Source organism: Panicum hallii, chromosome 5, assembly GCF_002211085.1.
Source record: "Panicum hallii strain FIL2 chromosome 5, PHallii_v3.1, whole genome shotgun sequence".
NCBI classification, from domain to species: Eukaryota; Viridiplantae; Streptophyta; class Magnoliopsida; order Poales; family Poaceae; genus Panicum; species Panicum hallii.
This window is the reverse complement of record NC_038046.1, coordinates 13985310-14007537: the sequence shown is the minus strand read 5'-3', so window position 1 is coordinate 14007537 and position 22228 is coordinate 13985310. Positions and strand designations below refer to the sequence as shown.

The 22228-nt window shown below is 46.3% G+C and overlaps 1 protein-coding gene and 1 long non-coding RNA gene across 4 annotated transcripts; one reads left to right on the top strand and one right to left on the bottom strand.

The window, feature by feature from the left end:
• The first annotated feature begins 3564 nt into the window (after positions 1–3564).
• On the top strand, positions 3565–8299 carry LOC112893043 (probable splicing factor 3A subunit 1). Of its 2 annotated transcripts, none has more exons than XM_025960189.1 (3): positions 3565–5753; positions 5862–6158; positions 7712–8299. In XM_025960189.1, exons 1-2 carry the CDS (start codon positions 3636–3638, stop codon positions 6129–6131), a joined length of 2388 nt encoding a protein of 795 aa, XP_025815974.1. In that variant the 5' UTR covers positions 3565–3635; the 3' UTR covers positions 6132–6158; positions 7712–8299. The 2 variants fall into 2 exon arrangements, with proteins under 2 accessions (XP_025815974.1, XP_025815975.1); XM_025960190.1 differs by lacking the exon at positions 7712–8299 and adding an exon at positions 6402–7264.
• Positions 8300–10581: 2282 nt separating this feature from the next.
• On the bottom strand, positions 10582–13695 carry LOC112894091. Of its 2 annotated transcripts, XR_003228950.1 has the most exons (3): positions 12589–13695; positions 12432–12499; positions 10582–10816 (listed from the first exon to the last, which is right to left on the bottom strand). It is a non-coding gene; the product is annotated as an uncharacterized LOC112894091 (long non-coding RNA). The 2 variants fall into 2 exon arrangements; XR_003228949.1 differs by lacking the exon at positions 12589–13695 and having other exon boundaries at positions 12432–12568.
• Positions 13696–22228: the final 8533 nt, after the last annotated feature.

Sequence of the window (22228 nt, the reverse complement as noted above, 5' to 3'; positions counted from 1 at the left end):
ACTGGTTTCATAATTTTTGGAGGTCCGGTGGATTTATTATGAATTTTCTAAGAAAAACTTATTTCTAAAATTAATAAATGGTTTTGGAAAAGAAAACACACAGTCAGCACTGACACGTGGCAGCACCAGAGCGTGCCACGTGGCATGCTGACATCACATGATGTCACTAGGTCAGCACCTGCTGACGTTAGAAGTGCACCTTGCTGACGTCAGCGTTGACCGGTCAACTGGCTCAAGGGTCAGTGGGACCCACCCATTGGTCAGTCTCACCCTGAGGGTGACAGGCAGGGTCCACACGTCAGGTTGGGCAAAATAAGGAAAAGGGAAGGGGCACGGCTCGGTTTTTTGGCTGAAAGCGATGGGACGGCTCGGTCTGGCCCATCGACTTGGCTCGGCTTCATGGCCAGCTTGGTAGGCTGGCTGGTTAGCAGCTCGGCCTGCGGCCTTGCAGGCCGGCTCGGTCTAGCCTGTCACCCCCTCTCCTCTTTCTGCTGCTGACATGGTTGGCCCATGCATCGGTTGGCTCCTTCTCACTGGCTGGTGGGTCCGGGGCATCGACCTCCGATGAATTTGGTGTGGCTTGAGCTGGATACGGTGCGGTCGGATCAGAGTGCATGCATGCATGTGGCGGCTGGCGTGTGCAAGAGATGGCCGCTCGCTGGGTGCTCGGCGAAATGCCGTAGTGGCACCTGCGAGTGCCAGGCCGTGACGTCGCGGAGACGCGCACGGTCACCGTGGCCGTGGCATGGCCCTGGCGCGACGGCGGTGGCTTGGCGAAAAGGGCGGCTGGTAAAAAGGCTCGGCCTCAGTTGGTGCTAGGTGTGCGTGTGTGTGTGCCTGCGGTGTCCTTGACTTCCAGGGTCGCGGCACAACGCCGGCGAGGTGGCACAGCGGCAGCCTGGACGGGTCAAGGCCAAGGCTCGATCTTGGCTGTCGGGTCGGGTGTGCACGCACGCACGAGGGTCCTGGCATCCCGGGACCGCAGCGTGGCCGTGCCGTGTGCGGGGTACCGACGTTCCGGACCCGTGGCACGACGCAGCGGCGAGGAGGCGACGGCGGCTGCAGGAAACATAGGCGGCGCGATGGGCTCGTGCAGACGAGGGCGGCACAAAAGCCGAGAAAAGGGGTTGGGGGTCCTAGGGCTGCGCTAGGGAAGGCTCATCGGCGGCGCCGGCAGCACAGGGAGATGCGGAGGGTGGCGAAACTCACTGGTTGAGACTGGGGAAGACGGAGCTCGGGGCGGCGGAGAGGCGAGGACGTGGCGAGGCGGAGCAGTGCCGTGCAGCGTTGCAATGGCGTTGTAGACGATTGGGGCACCGGCTCGAATGGCGTTGCCTTCTTCCTCGCGTTCCCCTTCTCCTCCTTGGCTCCTTCTCCTCCTTCTCGGTCGTGGCGGCGGTGGAAGGGGAAAACTCCGGGGTGGCTAGGGTTTTTCGACGGTGGTCGAGGGGTTTCTTAGAGGGCCGCGCTAGGGTTCACTGCGCGGGCCCGAACGTCGAGGGCGGTGATGGAACTCGTGTGGAGGCGGGGACGCGTGACAAGATCGGGAAGCACGGTGCGCTAGGGTTTGGGATGCAGGCGGGCGAGGCGAGGCTCGGGGCGGAAAAGGAGCGCGACGATTGCGGCGGCTGACACAGCGGTCGTATGCACGGCCGTTGCGTCACCTTGTCGCGGCGCGGGCAAGCGAGGGGTAGGCGAGGGGCGGTGCGGAGCTGGTAGGTCTAGACCGGGCGCTAGCAGGCCGATGCTGAAGGTAGCTGGGCCGTAGGAAGGGCCTTTAGGTCGGTTGTTGGCAGGCTGGATTTGAGTTTAGGCCCGAGTAGGTTTAGGGTTAGTTAGCATTTGAGTTTGAATTTGAATGGTCCATTCAAATTCAAACTCCACTAAATTGAATCAATCAAACCTGACGCAATTCAAGTAAGACCCAACAAACAATTTTAAAATAAGGTAGATTGCAACTAAATCCAAATAACTCCAAATGTTACACACTAGCAATATCATCCTTAGTTTAATTCAAGCTCTATTTTCTAGGAATTTGGGGTAGAAGAAGGTTATCCTTATATTTTGGTCCTAGCATATATAACATCTGCGCCCTTGTCTCCGGCCATTTTGGTCTTTCCGCTCTCATCACATCGCTCTCGCTTTCTGATGATTTCTTCCTTATGGCTTCTTTCTCTCGTTCTACCTTACACACTTTCAAGGATTCACTGCTTCAGTCTTGCAAGCATTTTTGGGTCAAATTGAATGTTCCATTTTTGAGACGCATCCAAACATGTTGGCCTTTTGATCCATCGCCTTGGAAGCTTCACTTGCAAAGAGTTTGCTAGTTTTTTTTCTCACTCTTTGGCACGATGGCGGCCCATATTACATCCGAGAAAAGGCCTTATGGGATTGTGAGCAGATGTGTTTTGGCATTCTATTCGATCAAAGAGTTCAAGCTCTTGGGTAAACACCTTGAGCTATTCTTAAGTTGCAGCAAAGTCTCCTAGGCCGGTCACTGGCAAGCGCAAATCGGTGTTTAATCGCATTCGCTATCCTTCATCCTATTTTGACAGCATTCGCTATCCTTCATCCTATTTTGACACCAACTTTGCCAATGATTCTTTTAATCATCGTTCAGTCTTTGATCATCTTTCTCCCAAGATCCGTCCAGCGGCCTCAGCGCCGAGTTCTTCGATTGGGAATTCAAATTTGAATTCTACCCCCATTTAATTTTGGAACCTCCGCTAAAAGCTCCAAGGCTCTCCATCATTGGCAGGGTCATTCCATGCTCTGTTGCTTTCGTAACATTGCTGACTCTATGTCTATGGTTTCGGACTCATATTGTCAAGCATCATTAAGCCAGCCTTAAATACTCATGACATTGCTGAGTCTATCTTTTGTTTGCATTGTCCGGTGCCGTGAGTATAAAAGATCCATATGCCTGTACTTTACTGATTCCAAAGAGTTTGGTGAGCTTAAATCTAGCCTAGCCAAGCTTACTTTTGTGATTGCCTTGTGATTGATATGGTGCCTACCCTGAATCTAGCGAGAGAGATATTTGTCCGATGCAATTAGAGTTTCGTCATTATAAATAAACAAACTCGGTTCTCAATTAGTGACCTAAAAATATGGTTTTGTTTGGGACATAAAATGATCATCTAAGCCTATGTCTAGAGTCCCATGAGACGCAAAATTGGGGTGTCGCTAGATTAAGGGACCGTTTAGTGTGGGAGTTCACCTAAAACGGCTTCACCAGTGAAGTTAAAGCCAGTGACGAAAAAAACTAGTTTCATTTAGCTTCTAATTTATTTTAGCATGGTTTATAAAATAAATTCATGCTATAGTATCTCGATTTGAGTAAAATATGCGAAACTGAAGAAAAATAAGCTGCGCCCACAGACGAACTCGAGCAAGATGCATCTGATTTTTAATGTTAAAAGTTAATTCAATTTATTTTCTCAGATCAGGCTACGCATCTTGTGTAAAGTAGGGCCCAAACTACTCATGAACTACGTCGGTCCAAACAAAACCGACTCGGGCCCAACCTGGCCCAAACAAAACCCAACAACCCCGTCCCCGATCTCCTCCTCCCTCCCAATCGGGATCCCCTTCCGATCTAAACCCGCCGAAACCCTAATCCCGCCGCCGCCGCCATGGGCAACCCCATCCTGACCCTCCCCGCGCCGGAGGGCGATGGCGGCGACGCCAACCAGCAGCAGCAGGCGCCGCCTCCGCCTCCCCCTCCCGGTGCAAAGGCGGACCCGCCGGCGACGGTAGCCACCCACACGCGCACCATCGGCATCATCCACCCTCCGCCCGACATCCGCGTTATCATCGAGAAGACAGCCACCTTCGTCGCCAAGAACGGGCCAGAGTTCGAGCGTCGCATCATCTCCCACAACCAGGGCAACGCCAAGTTCAACTTCCTCCAGCCCTCCGACCCCTACCACGCCTACTACCAGCACCGCGTCGCCGAGATCGCCGCCGCGCCGCCCGGCGCCGACACCCCCGCAGGCGCCGAGCCTGACGCAGCTCCCGCCGACGCACCAGCGTCGGCCCCGGGCGACGGCGCCGCCGCTCCCGCAGATGGCGCCTCGGCGGACGCGAAGGCAGACCACTCCGCACCCTTCCGCGTGGCGCCGCCGCCCAAGGTGCTGGTGCCACCCAAGGCGGAGCTGTACACGGTGCGGCTGCCCGAGGGTATCACAGGGGAGGAGCTGGACATCATCAAGCTGACCGCGCAGTTCGTGGCGCGGAATGGTAAGAACTTCTTGACGAGCCTGGCGCAGCGCGAGAGCACGAACATGCAGTTCCACTTTATCCGGCCCACACACAGCATGTTCCCATTCTTCACGGCGCTCACGGATGCGTACTCCAGGGTGCTAAGGCCGGAAGAAGGGGTGCCTGCGCTGCTAAAGGAGCTGAGGGAGGGTTCAAAGGACCTGACTACAGTACTGGAGAGATGCCTGAATCGATTGGAGTGGGATCGGTCGCAGGAGCAGGCGAGGCAGCAGGCAGAGGATGAGATCGAGCAGGAACGGATGCAGATGTCAATGATTGACTGGCATGATTTTGTTGTTGTTGAGACAATTGAATTTGCAGATGATGAATATGAGGGACTTCCTGTGCCACCTACACTAGAGGAGTTGAAGCGCCGGAAGAGGATGGAGAACTTGGGAGAGGATGAAGTAATGGAATTAGCTGAACCTGCTAAGGAAGTCGAGATGGAGATGGATGAAGAGGAGATGCAACTTGTTGAGGAAGGAATGCGTGCAGCACGGCTTGAGGAGAATGATGGAGGAGCACAAGTTAAGGTGGCTGGTGATGATGAGGCACCTATGAGGATTGTCAAGAACTACAAGAGGCCTGAGGAGAGGATCCCTGCAGAGAGAGACCCAACCAAGTTCGTTGTCTCACCGATAACTGGGGAGCTTATCCCCATCAGCGAGATGGAGGAACACATGCGCATCTCACTCATTGACCCTAAGTACAAGGAACAGAAAGAGAGGATGTTGGCCAAGATTAAGGAGACCACCCTTGCACCGGATGATGAGATTTCACGGAACATTGTTGGTCTTGCTCGCACTCGCCCTGATATTTTTGGGACCACCGAGGAAGAGGTCTCTAATGCTGTCAAGGCAGAGATTGAGAAGAAAAAGGATGAGCAGCCGAAGCAGGTTATTTGGGATGGTCATTCTGGTAGCATTGGTCGGACTGCTACTCATGCATTGTCACAGGGTGGCGATGAACAGTTTGATGCTTCAAATGTTGATGGGAGACCTGTTCCTGGTCCAGCTCCACTTATCCGACCTGGCATGCCATTGCCCCGACCTCCTCAGCCACTTCCTCTTGCTAATGTTCCTCGCTTTATCGCTCCACAAACACAATATCCTGGCCCACCCCCGGTTTCTCATATGCCTGGAGTTCCGCAGATGATGCCTCACATGCATCCACATCCACAACAGATACCAGGGCAGCCACCGATGATGAGGATGCCAGGCCAAATGGTTCATATGCCCACCGGTATTCCTCCGCCTCCTGGTCAGGTTCAGTTTATGCCTGGTCCCCCACGCTCATTTGGTATGCCCCCGCCACCACACATGCCACCCATGGTCAATTCCATTGGTGTCCCTCAGCCTCCTGCACCGCCTCTTCCTCCGCAGCCTCCTGCTGAAGAGCAACCACCTCCACCTGATGAACCAGAACCTAAGAGGCAGAGAACCGATGATGCTTCTCTTATAGCAGCAGAGCAGTTCCTTGCTCAGCATCCGGTAATGGCTCTGGCAGTCCATTTTTCTCGCTTCCTTTGTTTCCATGCTTGTTCTAGTTATATTACTATTTAAGGATTGTGGTATGCTAATGTAATCTCTTGTCTGCAGGGCCCTGCTAGCATTTCAGTATCTGTGCCCAACCTTGATGAAGGGAACTTGCGAGGCCAAGTTTTGCAGATTCGTGTCCAATCACTGTCAGACACGGTTGGTAGTCTGAAGGAGCAGATTGCTGGAGAGCTGCAGCTCCCTGCAAACAAGCAGAAGCTGAGTGTGAGGACTAGTTTCCTCAAAGACAATCTTACTCTTGCTTACTACAATGTGGGTCCTGGAGTGGTGATCAACCTAACACTGAGGGAGCGTGGTGGGAGAAAGAAATGAGTCTTTTCGACCTCAGTATAGTGTCAGGTTAATGCTTACAACTGTACTACAGCACCTATCATGGAAAACCTTTTTGCTGGATCTTGATGTCGCATGTTTCCTATTAGTTTCTTTTATATGCTAGGCACAATCTCTTTTGCATTATGTCAACATTTTATTTTCCTCTTATCTCGCTACAGTTAAATATTAAGGTGTTGTGCCATGGCATATCACCGGGCATGTTAATTGAGGTTGCTACTGGATACTTACTTGGCCTCTTAATGTTACTAGGATGATACCCGCATGCTGCTACAGTACATGGAGAGGGCATTCTGAGTTAGTTGTAGTGGGTAATTGAAGAAAGTGGTTTAAATTGTTCTTTGGTAATTGGCTTGATCGTTGGGGTGTACTTATCCATGTATCTTGAACGAATGACTAATATGGAAATTAGATACAAAGAAAATAACTTTTATTTTATATCTTCAAGGAAAGAAGAAAAATTGGAAACAAAGATTGCAAGGGACGAATTTAACTTGTTCAGGAAGGACGTGAATATTTAGTACAGTAATAAAGAGAAAAAAAGTTAGTGTGTGGCGTAGAATGTAGCAGGTGGCTTGGAGCTCCTCTGTTGGTGAGCAAAAGGCCCACAAGATGTATTTTTTTACGAATGTAAATGTCGTGGTAGTTAACAGCAAAGGAAAACAAAAATAAAATTGTGAATCGTAAAGATATCTGCTATTGTGAAGTACCTATGTTGTTGTGGCTGATTGGAGGCTGTCTTTGTTTGTATGTGGCATGTCATCTGGAGTGTCGTGATCTGCAAGTCTGTACCACCATTCAATGTTAGGAGGTAGGATTTAGAAAGGTATGTTAGAGATGGTGTAGAAGCGGGAAGTACATTGGTAAGATCGGTGTGGACGCCTAGGCAGAGCCTAGGTGACAAGGCGTGGCTGTTGCCCAAGGTGAGCTGGGTCCGCCTGGACGCCTAGGCGACGCCTTTAAAACACTGGGTAAGATGTTTAGGAAGAGTTTCGTAGGGAGACACATGCTGCGCCAAATGAGGGTAAGGGGCATGTTAGGTTTAGTGAAAGGTATATTACCATGTAAGCTGTATTATATGTAGCAAATATATTGGCCGAGTTTTTTTTTTTGTTGGTGGTGGTTGTGGGGGGGGGGTGTTTACAGTTTACTTGAAATTGAATGATTGGTTATAATGAGGCATGTGGGTATAATGAGATACCTAGGTTTTGTGTCTTTGCAGTAGAGCTTGGCAGGGTATAAAATAGAAATGAGGTAATTAAGTTAGAATACTAAAGGATTAGTGAAATATGTGGGAAGAACTAAGTTCCACAGCTGATGGATAACCTTGTGGCACCTGTGTTGTTAGAACGTGGATGAGCTAACGTAGGCTGGATATGTGTAGGCTGAAGCTGTGCAAGGTAATTCAATGTGTTAAGCTGAAATATAAGGTACCACGAGACCTGTATGAAAGTAGTAGACTAACCTCTGTTTTGTGTGATCAAACTTGATGTGGTATTGTCAACTGTGAAACACTTTTGCAAGACACATTGGGGTCTTATTTTTCCTATTACTGTTTCCAGAGAGACTACAAGATCTGCTGCATCTATCTTCATATTTGAGAAGCTTTGGAAGCAGTAGGTGCAACCAAATCTTCAGCTATAAAAGAGAGCTATTGTGTCCATGCTTCATGTATCATCTGTAATTGTAAGAGGGAGCTTGTACTTTTTAGCATTGGATGTGAAGATGGATAGTGGCATCGTGGAGCTTCTGAAATGCTGCTGTCTCCTTTTTTGCAACGTCGGCAGGCTTTGCAGTACCATTTTGTGAGTGGTATTTTTACTGTTGAAAGGAGCAATGAGTACTGTGGCTTTTATATTGGGAATGGGATATAGAGTATGAATTGTATGAGGAACATAAGTAGTAAAAGGTACCTGGGAAGAGGAAATTGTTAGTGCGCATATTTGATCAACTTTGTATAGCAGTTCAATCGGAGGTAACTGCAGAGGTAGATGCTGACGTGGAGTTGTTTCTCATTGGTAGCTGCAAAATATATTGATGTGTATGTTGGATAGATATGAGTTGCATGCTGTTGATTAAGTTAGGATCCTGTTAATATATGATGTATGTACTATTGAAAGCTGATCAAGAAACTGCCTCAAAATTCGGTATCTTCAGAAATGTCCCAAGTCAATAAGTATTTGAGTTTGCGGTACTTACGGTTCTGTTTCGCCCGTAAAGTTCTGATGACATTAGGAGTTGCATAGGCAACCCAGTAAGCTACTTCGTTTGGTAAGATAAGGAATCTTAAAATAGCTGACTTGAAAAGCTCCATGCAGTTAAACCGGCAAATGTTGCTACTACGATTCCTGGTTGAGATTTTTCAGACACAGGCGGATCCTGTGTTTGTTCTCTGTGAATGTTTAGAAAATTCGTGTGACCACAAATCAGATTAGCTGGTGATGCAAAGGTCTCGAACATGGATTTAATGTGGTTTTTTCTGTGATGTTGTGCTTGCAAAATTGTTGGGCCAGCATGGCTTATGACTCCTATGTGGATCCCTAAGAAGCCAGTGGGGACAAAAAGATCAGATCTGAACGCAAGAATGCAGGTAATACGTTGCAGGGCCTTGTCTTCAGCAGGAAGGTGATCAAATCAAATGGTTAGAAATTGACTTTTCCTCCTCGTTAGTCGTGACTAGTCTATGGACTTTTGTGGTGGACTGAAATCGGAGCATGTTTTTTTTTGAGGGCTCGAGCATGTATCTTTTTATGGTGATCGATGTAGGTCTGCAGCGTGTAAAGGCTGAAACTGTCTCTCAAGTTTCTTCGGTACATTTATCTGTGTCATTTTGCTTCGCAAAAGAGAAAATATTGAATGTATGACCCCACTGGCTTACATCTCTCACGATAGACCCAAAGTGTTGTGATAAGGTGTTTCATATTTTTTACCGAATCTATAACAATCAATCAGATGGAAATTAGGTCTCGTATCGAGTTTAGTCTATGGTTTTAATGAGGCTCATTCCAGCTTGCCTTAAAATGATTAAATATAATCTTTCTATGGTTTTATGGAACTTATTTACATGACCATCACTGCATGCATGATTCCCACTAAATCTCCCGTATATTCTTCTGCAAATGGCATTTACTGTTCATGTGACATATAAAAATGGATATAGCTCATCAACTCATCATTGATATCTGAGAATGCATTTTCATCATATGACCACCATATTCGAGTATGTGCAAGGGAATGAACTCCACTTTTCAACTGTAACTATAGCATTGTCATACTTTTGTAGCCCTCTTCATCAACTCCAAAATCAATTTAAACAATCGAACAAAAGCAAAATAGACATTTTCATCCCTCAACATTTCTCAAGGCTCAAATTCATTCCTCTACTATCAAATAGGCCAATTTAGTCCTCAACCTTTTTATTTGGGCCCAGTTTCATCTTTGGTGTGATGTGGCACATCTAGGTGGCATGCCAAGTTATCCGGGAGTGTGTATATGGTCCTTAGAATACTACCAAGTCAAACACCAAAATCTATTCAAGTATTATATTGAATCAGAATTCACTAGCACAACAAAAATGAGTGATTGGTAATTTTGTATTTATGAATAAAAGGTTTATGATTTTGTTCTTTGTGCATTATCCTTGACTATGAACTATAATATATACTACACATCAAACACAACGAAGACATCAGAGGTGAAAAAAATCTATTTATGTCTGCCGAATCATGTTACGACATTGCTAACTAGGAATGCAAACGTTATACGCCACATGTTTTCAGGTGTGAAATTGCATCCAAGTAGGAAGTTTGAGTATTAGATTGGCCTATATAACAGTTGTTGGATGAACCTAAACCTAATGATAAAGTTAGGAACTAAATTGACGCTTCTGCATTATTCAACTAAAAAATTACTCCCTTTGTCATACACCAACACATGCTCATAGAAATCTTGATAGTTGGAAAAATCAAGGATAAATAGCTGCAAACAATAAGAATAAATAGCTGCCAAGGTTAGATGCAACTAAGTGACGTGGAGAGATGCATCGAAATCTTGAGGGCTTTGATTCATCACTGAATGATACTATGATCAGAATCCGGAGTAATACATACAAGAGACCTAGAAGTCTAGATCATGAATTAGGGGATCTTTAGGTTACCTCTCGCAAGCCTAAGGAGAACTCCAAAGAACAAAGGTGTGTAAGATATTTAGCAGCTCGGCCGCAAAACCACATGGGTTATCAATTGATCAAAAGTTGCTTGCTGATAGTACATAGATGACATTTATACTAGGGACAATTCTTAAAGCTGGGTATGAAGACAAATAACCATTGAAAGGTGGAAGACCAATCAGTTCAAGCCGTCTGCTAGAGTTCTCACATGTCTTCTCGGATTTTACAAAGTATCCACTAAAATGACCATTACTCCATGTTGCAAAGTCCAAAATGACATTCCGTTTGTTGCATCGAAAAGTAGACTTGATAGTCCAATCATATGTATTATACTATTATGCACCCCCGAAACCTTATGGGTTGAAGTACTTTTCATATAACCTTGAGTATTGAGAGCATAAACCTACTCAACTTGGGCAACATTCTTGGTGTCCGCCATATTATCATCTATGTTCTCCATGTAATCCATTGGAGTAGCCTCATAAGCCTCATAATAAACCTGAGTAAGAGTAGAGTATACGACTTAGATAGTGTATAACTTTTTTAAAAAAATGAACCAGCAGGAGAGCTGCCTATTATTATATTAAAAAGAAGGAGAGCCTGCACGGGCGAATAAAGTTATTTACATGCCACAGCCAAGGCAACACAAAAAAAATGAGTTCCAGGAAGGAGAAATAAGAGACGCTAGGTGCTTCGCTCCCGCTACGACCCAAAGAGAGGTCTCACCCTTGATTTTCTAGAAGACCATTGGGTTAGTTGATTCAATGCGCTAAAAAAATCTTGCATTTCTCTCTTTCCAAATCTCCCAATAAACTAAAATATTGAGGGTGTGCAGGCTTTTCTCGAGACGCTTGGAGCGCGTCGAGGATAGTACACTAGTGTATCACCGAGTCACACATATCACAATTTTTTAACCGTAGGTATATAATTATCATCAATATTAAAACATATCTGAATAGAAACTTGCATGCACCACTTGTTGTAGTTTCTTCATTTTATTGTGCTTAATTCAATTGGTCCTTCATACACTTATGCATGCATATTCAATGCTTGTTTGTTCGTAGCCGGTCTTGTCATTATTTCGTCACATATAACTCGTGTTAGACTTGGTTCATGATGCTGATCAAAATATTACCGATTTTGGTGCAGTATTGGTTGGATGTGCACATATATTTTTCAAGATAAAATTTTATGATCTTTGATAAACAATTATTAGTCTAACAGTACAAAATGTTTGTGCTACAAAAGTGGTTATATTTGATTTTATTAAGAAATGCTCTCTAGTGATAGAACTTTTGTTGCCACACATGGTGTATTGTAAAAGAAATCAACAATCAAAGTGTGGTATTGAAAACTCTACCAAGTCAAACTGTATTCATCATATATAAATGGAACATTAGTTTGTGAGGTTGTTTTGGATAATTGAATTTCTAGCATGCAATCTATATGTAATGTACACATGATGGAAACTTCTGCTTGTTTAATTTATTCATTGACATATAATTTTACAGCAAAAATCAACTATTTGCAAATTCAATTAGGGTTTTCCTATGAAATAAAATTAGAAAATATATGTCATAATTATTTACCTTGTCTCAGTACTGACTATGCACCAAACATTCATTTACTCCCTCCGACATTTATTGGTCATACTATAATTTAATAAGGTTGACCTTTATAAATTGTAGCTAATAATTAGTTAATGTTTATGCATGTTTGTGTACAAAAGTTATACCAGTAGATTCATATTTCAAATGTCTTGTAATGTGAAATTAATTTTTAGAATCAGGTAATATATTACAAGAGAAACTGATGGTCAATATGTTTAAAGACGTCTCCAAATCCTAATACGACCTATAAAAAGGAAAAATGAAGGGAGCATTTGGTAAAGTTGTAACAAGAAAAGGAACATAGTTGTAAAATTCAATCTGCAGTCTGATTTTTCTTAATTATTTGTCATCTGGAGCACTTGAAGTGTGTCGGGGGTGTGGCATGCCCAAAAATGCAAATCAAAGACATTAAGACAGGTTTTGCAAAAAAAAAGACATTAAGACAGAAACCATCAAATGTTCACGTTTTTTATGAGAAAATACTCTTAAATTCCAATGCTTTACCTGAGCAACTGTAACCCCTGATACTTCAATTCCATGCTTAGTATGCTAAGATATCCGTTATCAGTATTCTGCAAATCGACAAAGTCTTGACATAGTATCTTGATCGTAATATGAGGAAAACAAAAAACCTTGATTCTCGAGATACAGTTGTGCGTACCATTGTTCAGATCGAGAAGAAATTGGCTTGCCCAAGAGGTCGGATCAGGACGCCTCTCAGCTCTCTCGGAGTCGTGTGGACACTCCATACATGCATGCATGCAATGACCAAACTACAACAAACCATGAGATAGGCAACATGCAATCCAGTTCGAAATAGCACGAGCATCACTGATCAGCAAACAAAAGTGTAGCACGCAGGTTAAGCAGTAAAAAGTAGGTGCCCGAAGTACACACATGCATTAAGGAAAATTTCAGTTTATTTCATCATCAGATCAGAAGTACAGATCTAATCTAACTCGATGTGTTTTATTGATTACACAGTAAGCTAGCCTGCATGAACTCTAGCTTAGTCCTGGGACAAAAACCACACTTAACTGCCTCGATCGTAAGCTAAGCGAGAGTACATATATATAAGAAGCCGTAAACACCTAAATACCTAAACCAATCGGATTATTATTAGCATGCGGCGGCGGCGGCGCTCTATTCCGGCAGTAGTAGTACAGCTACAAGCCTACAAGCTCTTGGCCACTTCGCGCAGTATGTGATGTCACACACCAGTTTCGTCAGAACGGTGGCTCCTCAGGCTGCCGGAGCGCAGTCATAGTCGTCATCGTCATCGTCGCTGTCCGTCTCCGCCATCCTTCCTCGCTCGCTGCGCCGCCCATCGCAAGGCGCGGCGTAAACGGCTCCCCAGGAGGAAGCAATGCTGCCACCTTGGACGAGGTAGCTGGTCGACACTGGTGCCATGGCAGCGTTAAGTGTGCGTGTCTGTGCAAGCGAATTGCAAGCTGCTAGTGTCAAATTAGTTAACGCCGGGCAGCAAGCTCTTGCTGCTTGCTCGAGGTGGGAGAAGCTGCTAGCTAGTACTATTGCTGATGGGAGCTGCGGATGCGGTGTGCTATTGCTGGCTAGTTGTGGTGCTGCTGGTGTCTGGGATTTTGCACGGAGAGGGAGTGGCCGCGTGTGGCGCGGGATTTATAGCGGCGCGGCCGGCGGCGGGCAGTGTGGTGGCACGCGGCGCGGCGAGGCCGGGAGCGTGGGTTGCCGGCGGGGAGCGTGGGTCGGCTACGCCGCTGCGTGCATGGCGCCCCCGCGGCACGGGCTCCGGGCGGGCACAGTCAGCACTCGGCAGCCGCGCGGCGCCCGCTGCCCCCGGCCTCGCGCCCGCTGACGGGTGGGCGCCGGGCCCTGCGGCAGTGGGCGCAGCGGCCTCGCGCTCCGGTGGCGCCGAGCGCGCGCGCGCTACGTGGAGATGCTGAAATCCAGCCGGCGCTCGGGCGCGCGCTCGCCGCGGTGGGGACTCGGGAGTCGTGAGGTGAGGACCACCAGGCAAGCCGGGCGCGACGCGAGCGACGCTGATGCAACCAGGAAAGCGGGGTGGTCGTGCGCGAGCGGCCCAGCCGGGCACTCGCTTTCCGCGGCATCTAGACGAGGAAGATGATATCTGGCGATTTTCTTGGGATTTATTCGTGCGTCCCGGCGGCAAAGTGGGATTCGGGGACGCGCCGACGCGGCGATTATATGGGCCAAGCAGAGCAGAGGCCACATGCACCACAGAACAACGCTGGCATGGGTTAACAAAGCCACAAAGGCATTTATTTTGTATAATCGCCACAAAGGCAAATGGGTAGAGGCTTCCCCAGTATATAGCGTAAAACAATCCCAACCCACGTAAGACATTCCCAGCTCACGGTGTCTAAAGGTAGTGTTTACGTTGACATATCATCAAAATACCAACTTTAGAAACTACGCTCTACAACCTATGATATTTTGATATTGATTCCTATTAAACTCACTCTCTTTTCTTCACCAATCATATTCATATTTGTTCTCTATTTATTATAAAGACACCACCTTACTCCCAATGCACAAATTATACTGTCTAGCACCGCACATTTTGCATTTTAGCCCTTTTTTGGAAAAAAATTCACATTTGGACCCCTGAAGAACGTATTTCCGAATTTGGACCCTCGGGGTCGGCGCCGTGACTCACGACGCCGAGGTAACACGTCTCAGCGCCGTGAGCCATGGTGCCGAGAGCCCTAACGTAGCCGCTGAGTTGGCGCTGACGTGGCCAAGATCTCGGCGCCATGAGCCATGGCGCCGAGTACTAATCTATACGCCGCGGCCTCTTCCTCTCTCTCTCCCCGCGCCCTCATCCTCTCGCTCTTCCGCGCCAGCCGTGCGGCCACCCCTCCGCGACCCCATCCACTGCGCGACCTCCTCCGGCACCGGCTGCCCCTCCTCCGGCCGCCCATCCACGGCACCGGCCGCGGCTCCTCCGGCTCACTGGCCACCTGTCCGCGGCACCGCCCGCCCCTCCGGCACCGGCCGCCCGTCCGCGGCACCGGCCGCCCGTCCGCGGTGCCGCCCGCCCCTCCTCCAGCTCGCCGGCCGCCCGTAAGGTTTTTTACTTATTTTTTTATTTAATTAGGTATTGTAGTAGTTAGCAATTTAGGTAATTTAAATAATTTATTTAATTAGTTTTAGTAGTTTAGCTAGGTAATGTAGTTAGTAATTTCTTGTAGATAGTTAGAAACCATATTTAGAAAATGTAGTTAGACAGTAGATGTAGGTATTTAGTTAGGTAGCTTACTTAGATAAATTTAGGTATTTAGTTTGGTAATTTGGTTAGGTACAGGTAGTTCAATTAGGTATTTTTAAGTAATTCTAGGTATTTAGTTAGGTAATTTAGATAGTTAGAAAATGTTATTAGTTAATTTTGTATATTATACCCGTCATAACCTTTGTGTTGTGCATACGAACTAGATGGATAATTTAGTAACCTTGTATCATGGAGGCAGTGTCGAGAAAGATGTGTTTGGGAATGTCACTTTAGATGATGGAATGCACGGGGTCTCCCTGATATTCAATGATCGGCCGTTGTTTAGTGAGGTGTTTGGTAGAGCTCGTGATGAGCTTCAATGCATTTCAAGTGAGGATGCTATCTCAGTTCAAGGGATCGTCCACTTTGGTAAATCAGACCAGATTTTCAGATAGCTGGTCACTATTATATGTGAGGTTGAATGGGAGAACTATGTGAATGCTGTTATGAAGAATGAGTATCAATGTTTAGATTTGGTTGTGCGAAAATTCTCAAATGCTCCCAGCCCTCATTTGCATTCAGCTCCTAATGTGTCACCTGCTAACCCTCCGTTACCCAACCTTGATATGGATCAGGAAGATGCGGTTGTGGTCCCAAATGCTCAATCCGCCCGAATGAGTTTGGCATTTGTCCTGATGATCATATACATTGTCGGATTGATGATGTCGGTGCGCCCCCCAGGAGATTCCTTTGACTCAGAACCATCCAAGTAAGTGTCATAGAAACACCACCTTTTCTTTTGTTATTCGTCCTTGATTCCATTCATTTATCCCAATGCCATCTTTAATTATTGTTTAAATGCAGAAGATATTCCAGATAATATTGGTGTCCCCCTGTGCCTCCGTCTTTTAATACAGGACAAGCTTCTAATAGTGTGGATGTTCAGATAGATGATGACGAGGAGCCTTATGGGAATGCAAGAGTCGTTGATTCAGATGATGACTGCCCAGTTGCAACATTGAGCGAAGAAGATATGGTGCGCATCAGAATTTTTTTGTCCTGATCGTGATCCACTAGTTCATGAATTCAGTGATCTTAGTCGTTCTCGTAGTGCTTATGCAGAAGGAAGAGATATCGAGCTACTTAAGGCTCCTGAGGTCGGGGATATCATGGAAAGTAAGAAGGGTCTTCTATTCAAGGACTTGCCTACATTGAGAAAGTGGTTACAGGAGTATTCTATGAAACGTAAAAGGCCATTCAGGGTTAGGCACTCATATGTGGAGTGGCGCTACACGATGGTGTGCAAGAAGGCTGATTGCAATTGGAGGGTCTGTGCTCGGAAACAAAAGGCCACGAGAAAGTTCAAAATCATCAAAATTGTAGGTCCACACACTTGTGCCTACATAGATCTACAGCTGAGGCATCGACAGTTGACCTCTACCCTTATTGCTAGAAAGTTCTACTCAACATAGAAGTGTCAACCCAATTTGAAGGTGAAGACAATTATGGATATGGCTGAGAAAATATTTGGTTACAAGATCAAGTATGGGAAAGCCTGGCAGGCAAAGCAACGGGCCTAGAAGATGATATATGGGGACTGTGAGGAGGGGTATGAGAAGCTACCTGCACTGTTCAATGCAATGAAAGCAGCTAATCCAGGCATGCACTATGAGTACATTCCAAAACCGAATGAATGGAAGGACGGGAGGCAGATTCTCTTCCGTGCTTTCTGGTGCTTTTCCATAGTGTGTGGAGGCCTTCAGGCATTGTCGTTCGGTATTATCCATTGATGGTACTTTTCTTATTGGCAAGTACGAGGGCACGCTATTGATAGCCATTGTAGTTGATGCTGACAATGCATTGGTACCTTTGGCCTTTGGTTTGGTGGAGAGGGAGAACAAAGCCAGCTGGGGATGGTTGTTGCGGCTAGTTCGGATACATGTTGTAGGCCCTGGCACGGAGGTTGGTGTCATATCTGATAGATACCAAGGTATACTCAGTGTGGCACAGGAGCAGATTCCAGGATATGCACCATTGCACCACCGTTGGTACACTCGGCACATGGCCCAGAATTTACTAGATACCGATGGGAACAAGGATAACTTTCCTCTATTCGAGGATGTTGCTCACCAGCTTGAGGTGCAGTTCTTTCAAGACAAGTTGGAGGAGCTAAAAACGGCGACAAACGATGCATGTAGGCGTTGGCTAAGAGGAGTTCTGAGGGAGCCTGAAAAATGGTCAAGGGCGTACGATGATGGCGGCCATAGGTACGAGTTTCATACTAGCAACGTGGCCGAGTCATTCAACAGTGTGCTTATGGGGATACGGGCGATGCCCGTCAATACTATCGTATCATTCACTTTCTACAGGCTTGTTGCATGGTTCAATAAGAGATACTTAGAAGCAATAGCACTACAAAGCAAGAACCAGCTATGGGCCCCTAAACCCATGTGTCATCTTGGTAAGGCAGAGGATAGGGTTTGCACACATGAGGTTAAATGTTTTGACCACACGACGGGAAAGTATGAAGTCACGGGAAGGGGTGGTACAACTTCCGATGGTGACGTGCGGTCTTCGAGGAGTTATATTATCATACTGATTTATTTCTCATGCACATGTGGGAGAACAAAACAGTACCACTTTGTATGTTCCCATTATATTGCAGCAGCTCGGCACCGCAACTTTGCCTACAAGAGCATGATACTGCGGGAGTTCACTGTTGACAACCTTGTACTTACATGGTCTCCCCGGTTTGAGCCTTACCTAGATCAGGGACAGTGGCCAACGTATACGGGTCCAAAATAAATTGTGGATCCAGTGGCCCGTTAGAAAAAGCCTGGAACTAGGAAGAGAATGAGATATAAGATGGTCATGGATCGGGTTTCAGGAACAATTGGATGGAGGAGAGGAACCCCCTTTCTCTCCAACCCCAACGAAAATAAATGTGGTAGATGCGGCAGACTTGGTCACAACACGCATACATGCAGTTGGCCGCTTAGTCAGGTGCAAGTAGCTATTGTATACTACTGTTTTGTTTTAATGTTTACTTTATTTTATGTTTGTGCATGTCTTACTTAATTACAGTTTCTTAATTTGTTCATTTTCATAATTTGTTAATTAAATTACTATCTTCTTTTTGTAGGATGGAGGCACCGTACGTGCTCGATCCATAGTACGAGCAGAACCATCGAGGACACGCACCACGGAAGGGGAGGTAATAAAAAAATTTATGTTCCACATCACTTGTTTGTGCCACTCTTTAAAATTAATGTTGAGGTACTAGCAAAATAATTCAATGTCTCCAGGAACAGCCCCTTCTTCGTCCTTGAACCCATGACAGGTTCCACGAGATGCAGTATGACGACAAGTACACCCCTCTTCTGGAGAGGGCTGGCCTTGACGTGGTATCGTACCAGGTTCGCCGTGTGTTGCCGGTTATCAACCCCGCAGCGATCACGGTTTTGGTTGACAGGTACAATCATTAGCGACTAATCCACTTTGTCTTCGTTTTCCAAGGTCAACGGGGTAACTCACCATAAGTTCTGTGCATTTTTCTATAGGTGGAGGCTGGAAACTCATAGTTTCCACCTTTCTTGTGGTGAGATGACAGTGACACTGGACGATGCCTAGAAGTTTCTTGGTCTCAGTGTCAGAGGTCGTCCAATCACCGGCTAGTGCAGGCCTAATGGTTGGAGGGGTCGTGTGGAGGCCTTCCTCGGTAGAGGGCTTCCTGAGGCGGTGCCGGCTACCCGAACCTTTGGAGTACCTATCACCTGGCTTCGGCATCACTTTGCTCACTGTCCGGAGGATGCAAACGAGCAGACAGTCGCCTACTACTGCCGGACTTGGATACTTGACTTGTTTGGGTGTGTGCTCTTCCCCGACAGCACAGGTGACAGCGCGTCTTGGATGTACATACCTTGCCTAACAGACTGGGACGCGGTGGGGATGTACAGCTGGGGTCCGGAGCGTTGAGTTTCTTGTACCGCCACCTATGCGAGGCATGTCGCCGGGCTTCACAACACGCGTCTATCGGCGGCTGTGTGTACTTGCTCCAGCTATGGATGTGATCTCGTCTACCCGTTGGCTGGCCCACAGTTCTTGGTCCACGTCCGTGGTTCGACGTGGCCACCCCTCGACTCCGACCGACGGTTACTTACTTATGGGACCAGGTCAAAGCTCCCTTTGCCAGGAGTATGCAAGCATACATCGAGTACGCTAGCATACGTCGAGTACGCTAATGAGCTGGATATGCTCACACCCTCGATGGTACGTCCATTGCATTCCATTTCGTCTTTTCATTTTGATTTAGCTATAGTTGATTACATGGTATTCATGCTATATGTTGGTGTTTAGATGCAATTTTAGTGACTATATGTAATTCAATATTTCGCAGGTAACTTGGCAGCCGTACAACGATATAAGGGTGGTGTAGCTTCAATTGAGCACCGCGTGTTATGCAGATGAGGACCTATACAGGATGATGTGCCCGCTGATCTGTTTCTATGCTGTGGAGTATCACCTGCCTCATAGAGTTGCACGCCAGTTTGGCTTAAGGCAGGAGTGGCCAGTAAGGCCATTCTCCACGTTTGTGGAGTTGCACAAGTAAGTGTGAAGTACTTAATTCATCAATTGTTGCCAATAATGCTGCCTAATTGACTATATAATTGTTCTATTTTGTCACTATTGCTGTTACAGGATAGATAGTCAGAAGCAGAAGAAGACAACCGATTTCGAGACGCTGCACTGCGCGCACATCGACATGTGGGACCTTTTCCATGAGAACGTGATTGAGAACGACCAGCCGCATACGGACTACAACTTCCGTGCGTACCTATCATGGTACCTAGCTACGACACGGACCGAATTGAAGGGCTAGTGGATACGAGCCGACTATGCCGACATTCAATCTTCGGATGATGAAGATACATATTACAACCTTGCAACACAGGAAGGGATGGTGGTCGAGGCTGCACCCATCCTAGACCGAGTGGTATGGTCACCTAACACTACTATACTGTAACAATTCAGATTTATTGCAATAATATGATCATGTACAACGACTAACCATTTGTTTTGTTTGAGTGCAGGGAAACATGTTGAAGCAATCCGTACTTGACATTGAACATTTCCAAAGCGAGGAGGGGACGAGATGACACTGAACAACTTTCTTGGAGTAAGTTTTTGAAATTACTACAGATATGGACATGTACCTCTTGTTTAATCTTATGCACTAACTTCATGTTCAAATGCTGAGACTTGCAGGTCGCCTACGCCGTGCTGCTACTCATTGTGGTTGCAGGACTAGCGTGGCAATGGACGTGCACGGTCCTCCGACAAGACTATCCGACACTAGCGCAGGTCTCAGTACATCAATGCAGCGAGGCTCAGGCTCCAGACGACAGAGCTCGTCCAGGTCAACAGGGGCTACTTTTGAGGATAGTGATGGTGAGGACGAGGAGGATAGAGCTGAGGAGATTGGAGTGCCTCAGCTGGAAGACGCTCCTTTCACACAACCTTCACAGCAGGCACCACGCAGGCAGTGCCGTCCATGTGACCCTTACACTCCAGGCACCGATGCTCTTGGTAAGGGTAAGGGTAAGACTAGGAGGCAGTGAGGGTTAGTTCGTGGATATTATTGACTGTGCAGCTTGTATGGACTATTATGGACTATGGACTATGCTTCTGATATGTGTGGATATTTTGGTTCTTGGTGGATATGTTGGTGGTATTTTGTTGAATACATGTTTGTATCATATTATGATGTATTATCTTCATTGTGAATGCTCATGAAACAAGTGAAGCTCTTGCAAATTTTTCCCGTGATTCGTTCATCGTAGTACAGATGCGCATAATATGACTTTATGACAATAATGAATGTAACAGTGTATTTATTGCAACATGTGTTGTCCAATCAGTAAAAGGATCTAGCCTTTGCAGTCTGAATTGGAATAGGCTTTTCAGTATGTTTTCATGTAGGTCTTTCAGTGTATTTCCGTATAGGCTTTTCAGTGTCCTTTGATATAGGCTTTTCAGTTATAGTTTCCTAAGCTGTAGGCTTTTCAGGTGCATTTATGGCGCCACATATCGGGTTGTAAATCTGCATCGGTCTATATATACATATTGCTGGATGCATTGTTTCTAACTTAGAAAATAAGAGACACTGGAGTAAGAATGTCTGAAGGGTCATCTAGTGGAAAGGATTTTGGCATTGGGAGAGGGAAGGAAGGAAGGAAGGAAGGGACCTCCCATTGTGTGGGAGGGGTTTGTTGGTCCTGAATCCTACTCGGAAGCTATGTATGAGTTTCCAGTTGAGAGCAAAGGTGAATTCACCAAGGAGAAGCCTCTTAGAGGATATGATGATCGCAAAGAAGATTGGCCAAAATGTATGCATGATGAGGATTGCTTAGTGCATATGTGCGCCGAGGGGACCGATGGAGGTTGTCGTTTCTTCAAATACCCGCGAGATTGGGTAATTGTTACTTCATTTCGTTTGTTATATATGTTTCTCTTCTTTTGTACAACTTACATAAGATATTTATTACGGTCTTTAGATGCTCTAGAAAACTGCAGGTTTGTTAGGTGGGTCGATCCTCATCCGTATGAGGAGGACATCTACTACCTTCAGAATCGTATCTTCGATCTAGAAAGTGAGCAGTGGTAACAAGGACGACGAAGAGGATGACAACAGCAATGGTGCCAGTTCACAGGAGGTATCGTGCACTGATTCATATTAGAACTGCCCTTATCATCGGAACAAGGGGCCTCCATCACCACCACCACCTCCGCCTGCAATGGGAGGATACTATGAAGAAGGGTCAACACAATTTGCTATGTGGGAAGAGTACTAGGAGTAACTTATCTTATTCACATGCTACATCCATATATTTATTGTTTCGTTTAATTACCTAAGACATGTTAGGTTTAGTCCAGGACCTCTTTACCGTTATTTCATACCGGTCCTCACATGCCACAACATGTGTTGTGCATGTTCAATTATGTAATGCATGTAATTTGTTAGTCTTGATTCCATTAGGTTACCAATTGAGGTCATGGAAGATACAATAAATGACAACATAAAAATAAATCAAAT

Excerpts from the sequence above, each read along its gene's own strand:
- LOC112893043 (XM_025960189.1), top strand. The coding sequence starts at position 3,636 with ATGGGCAACCCCATCCTGACCCTCCCCGCGCCGGAGGGCGATGGCGGC. Across the intron at positions 5,754-5,861 it reads AGTTCCTTGCTCAGCATCCG|GGCCCTGCTAGCATTTCAGT; the intron begins GTAATGGCTCTG and ends TCTTGTCTGCAG.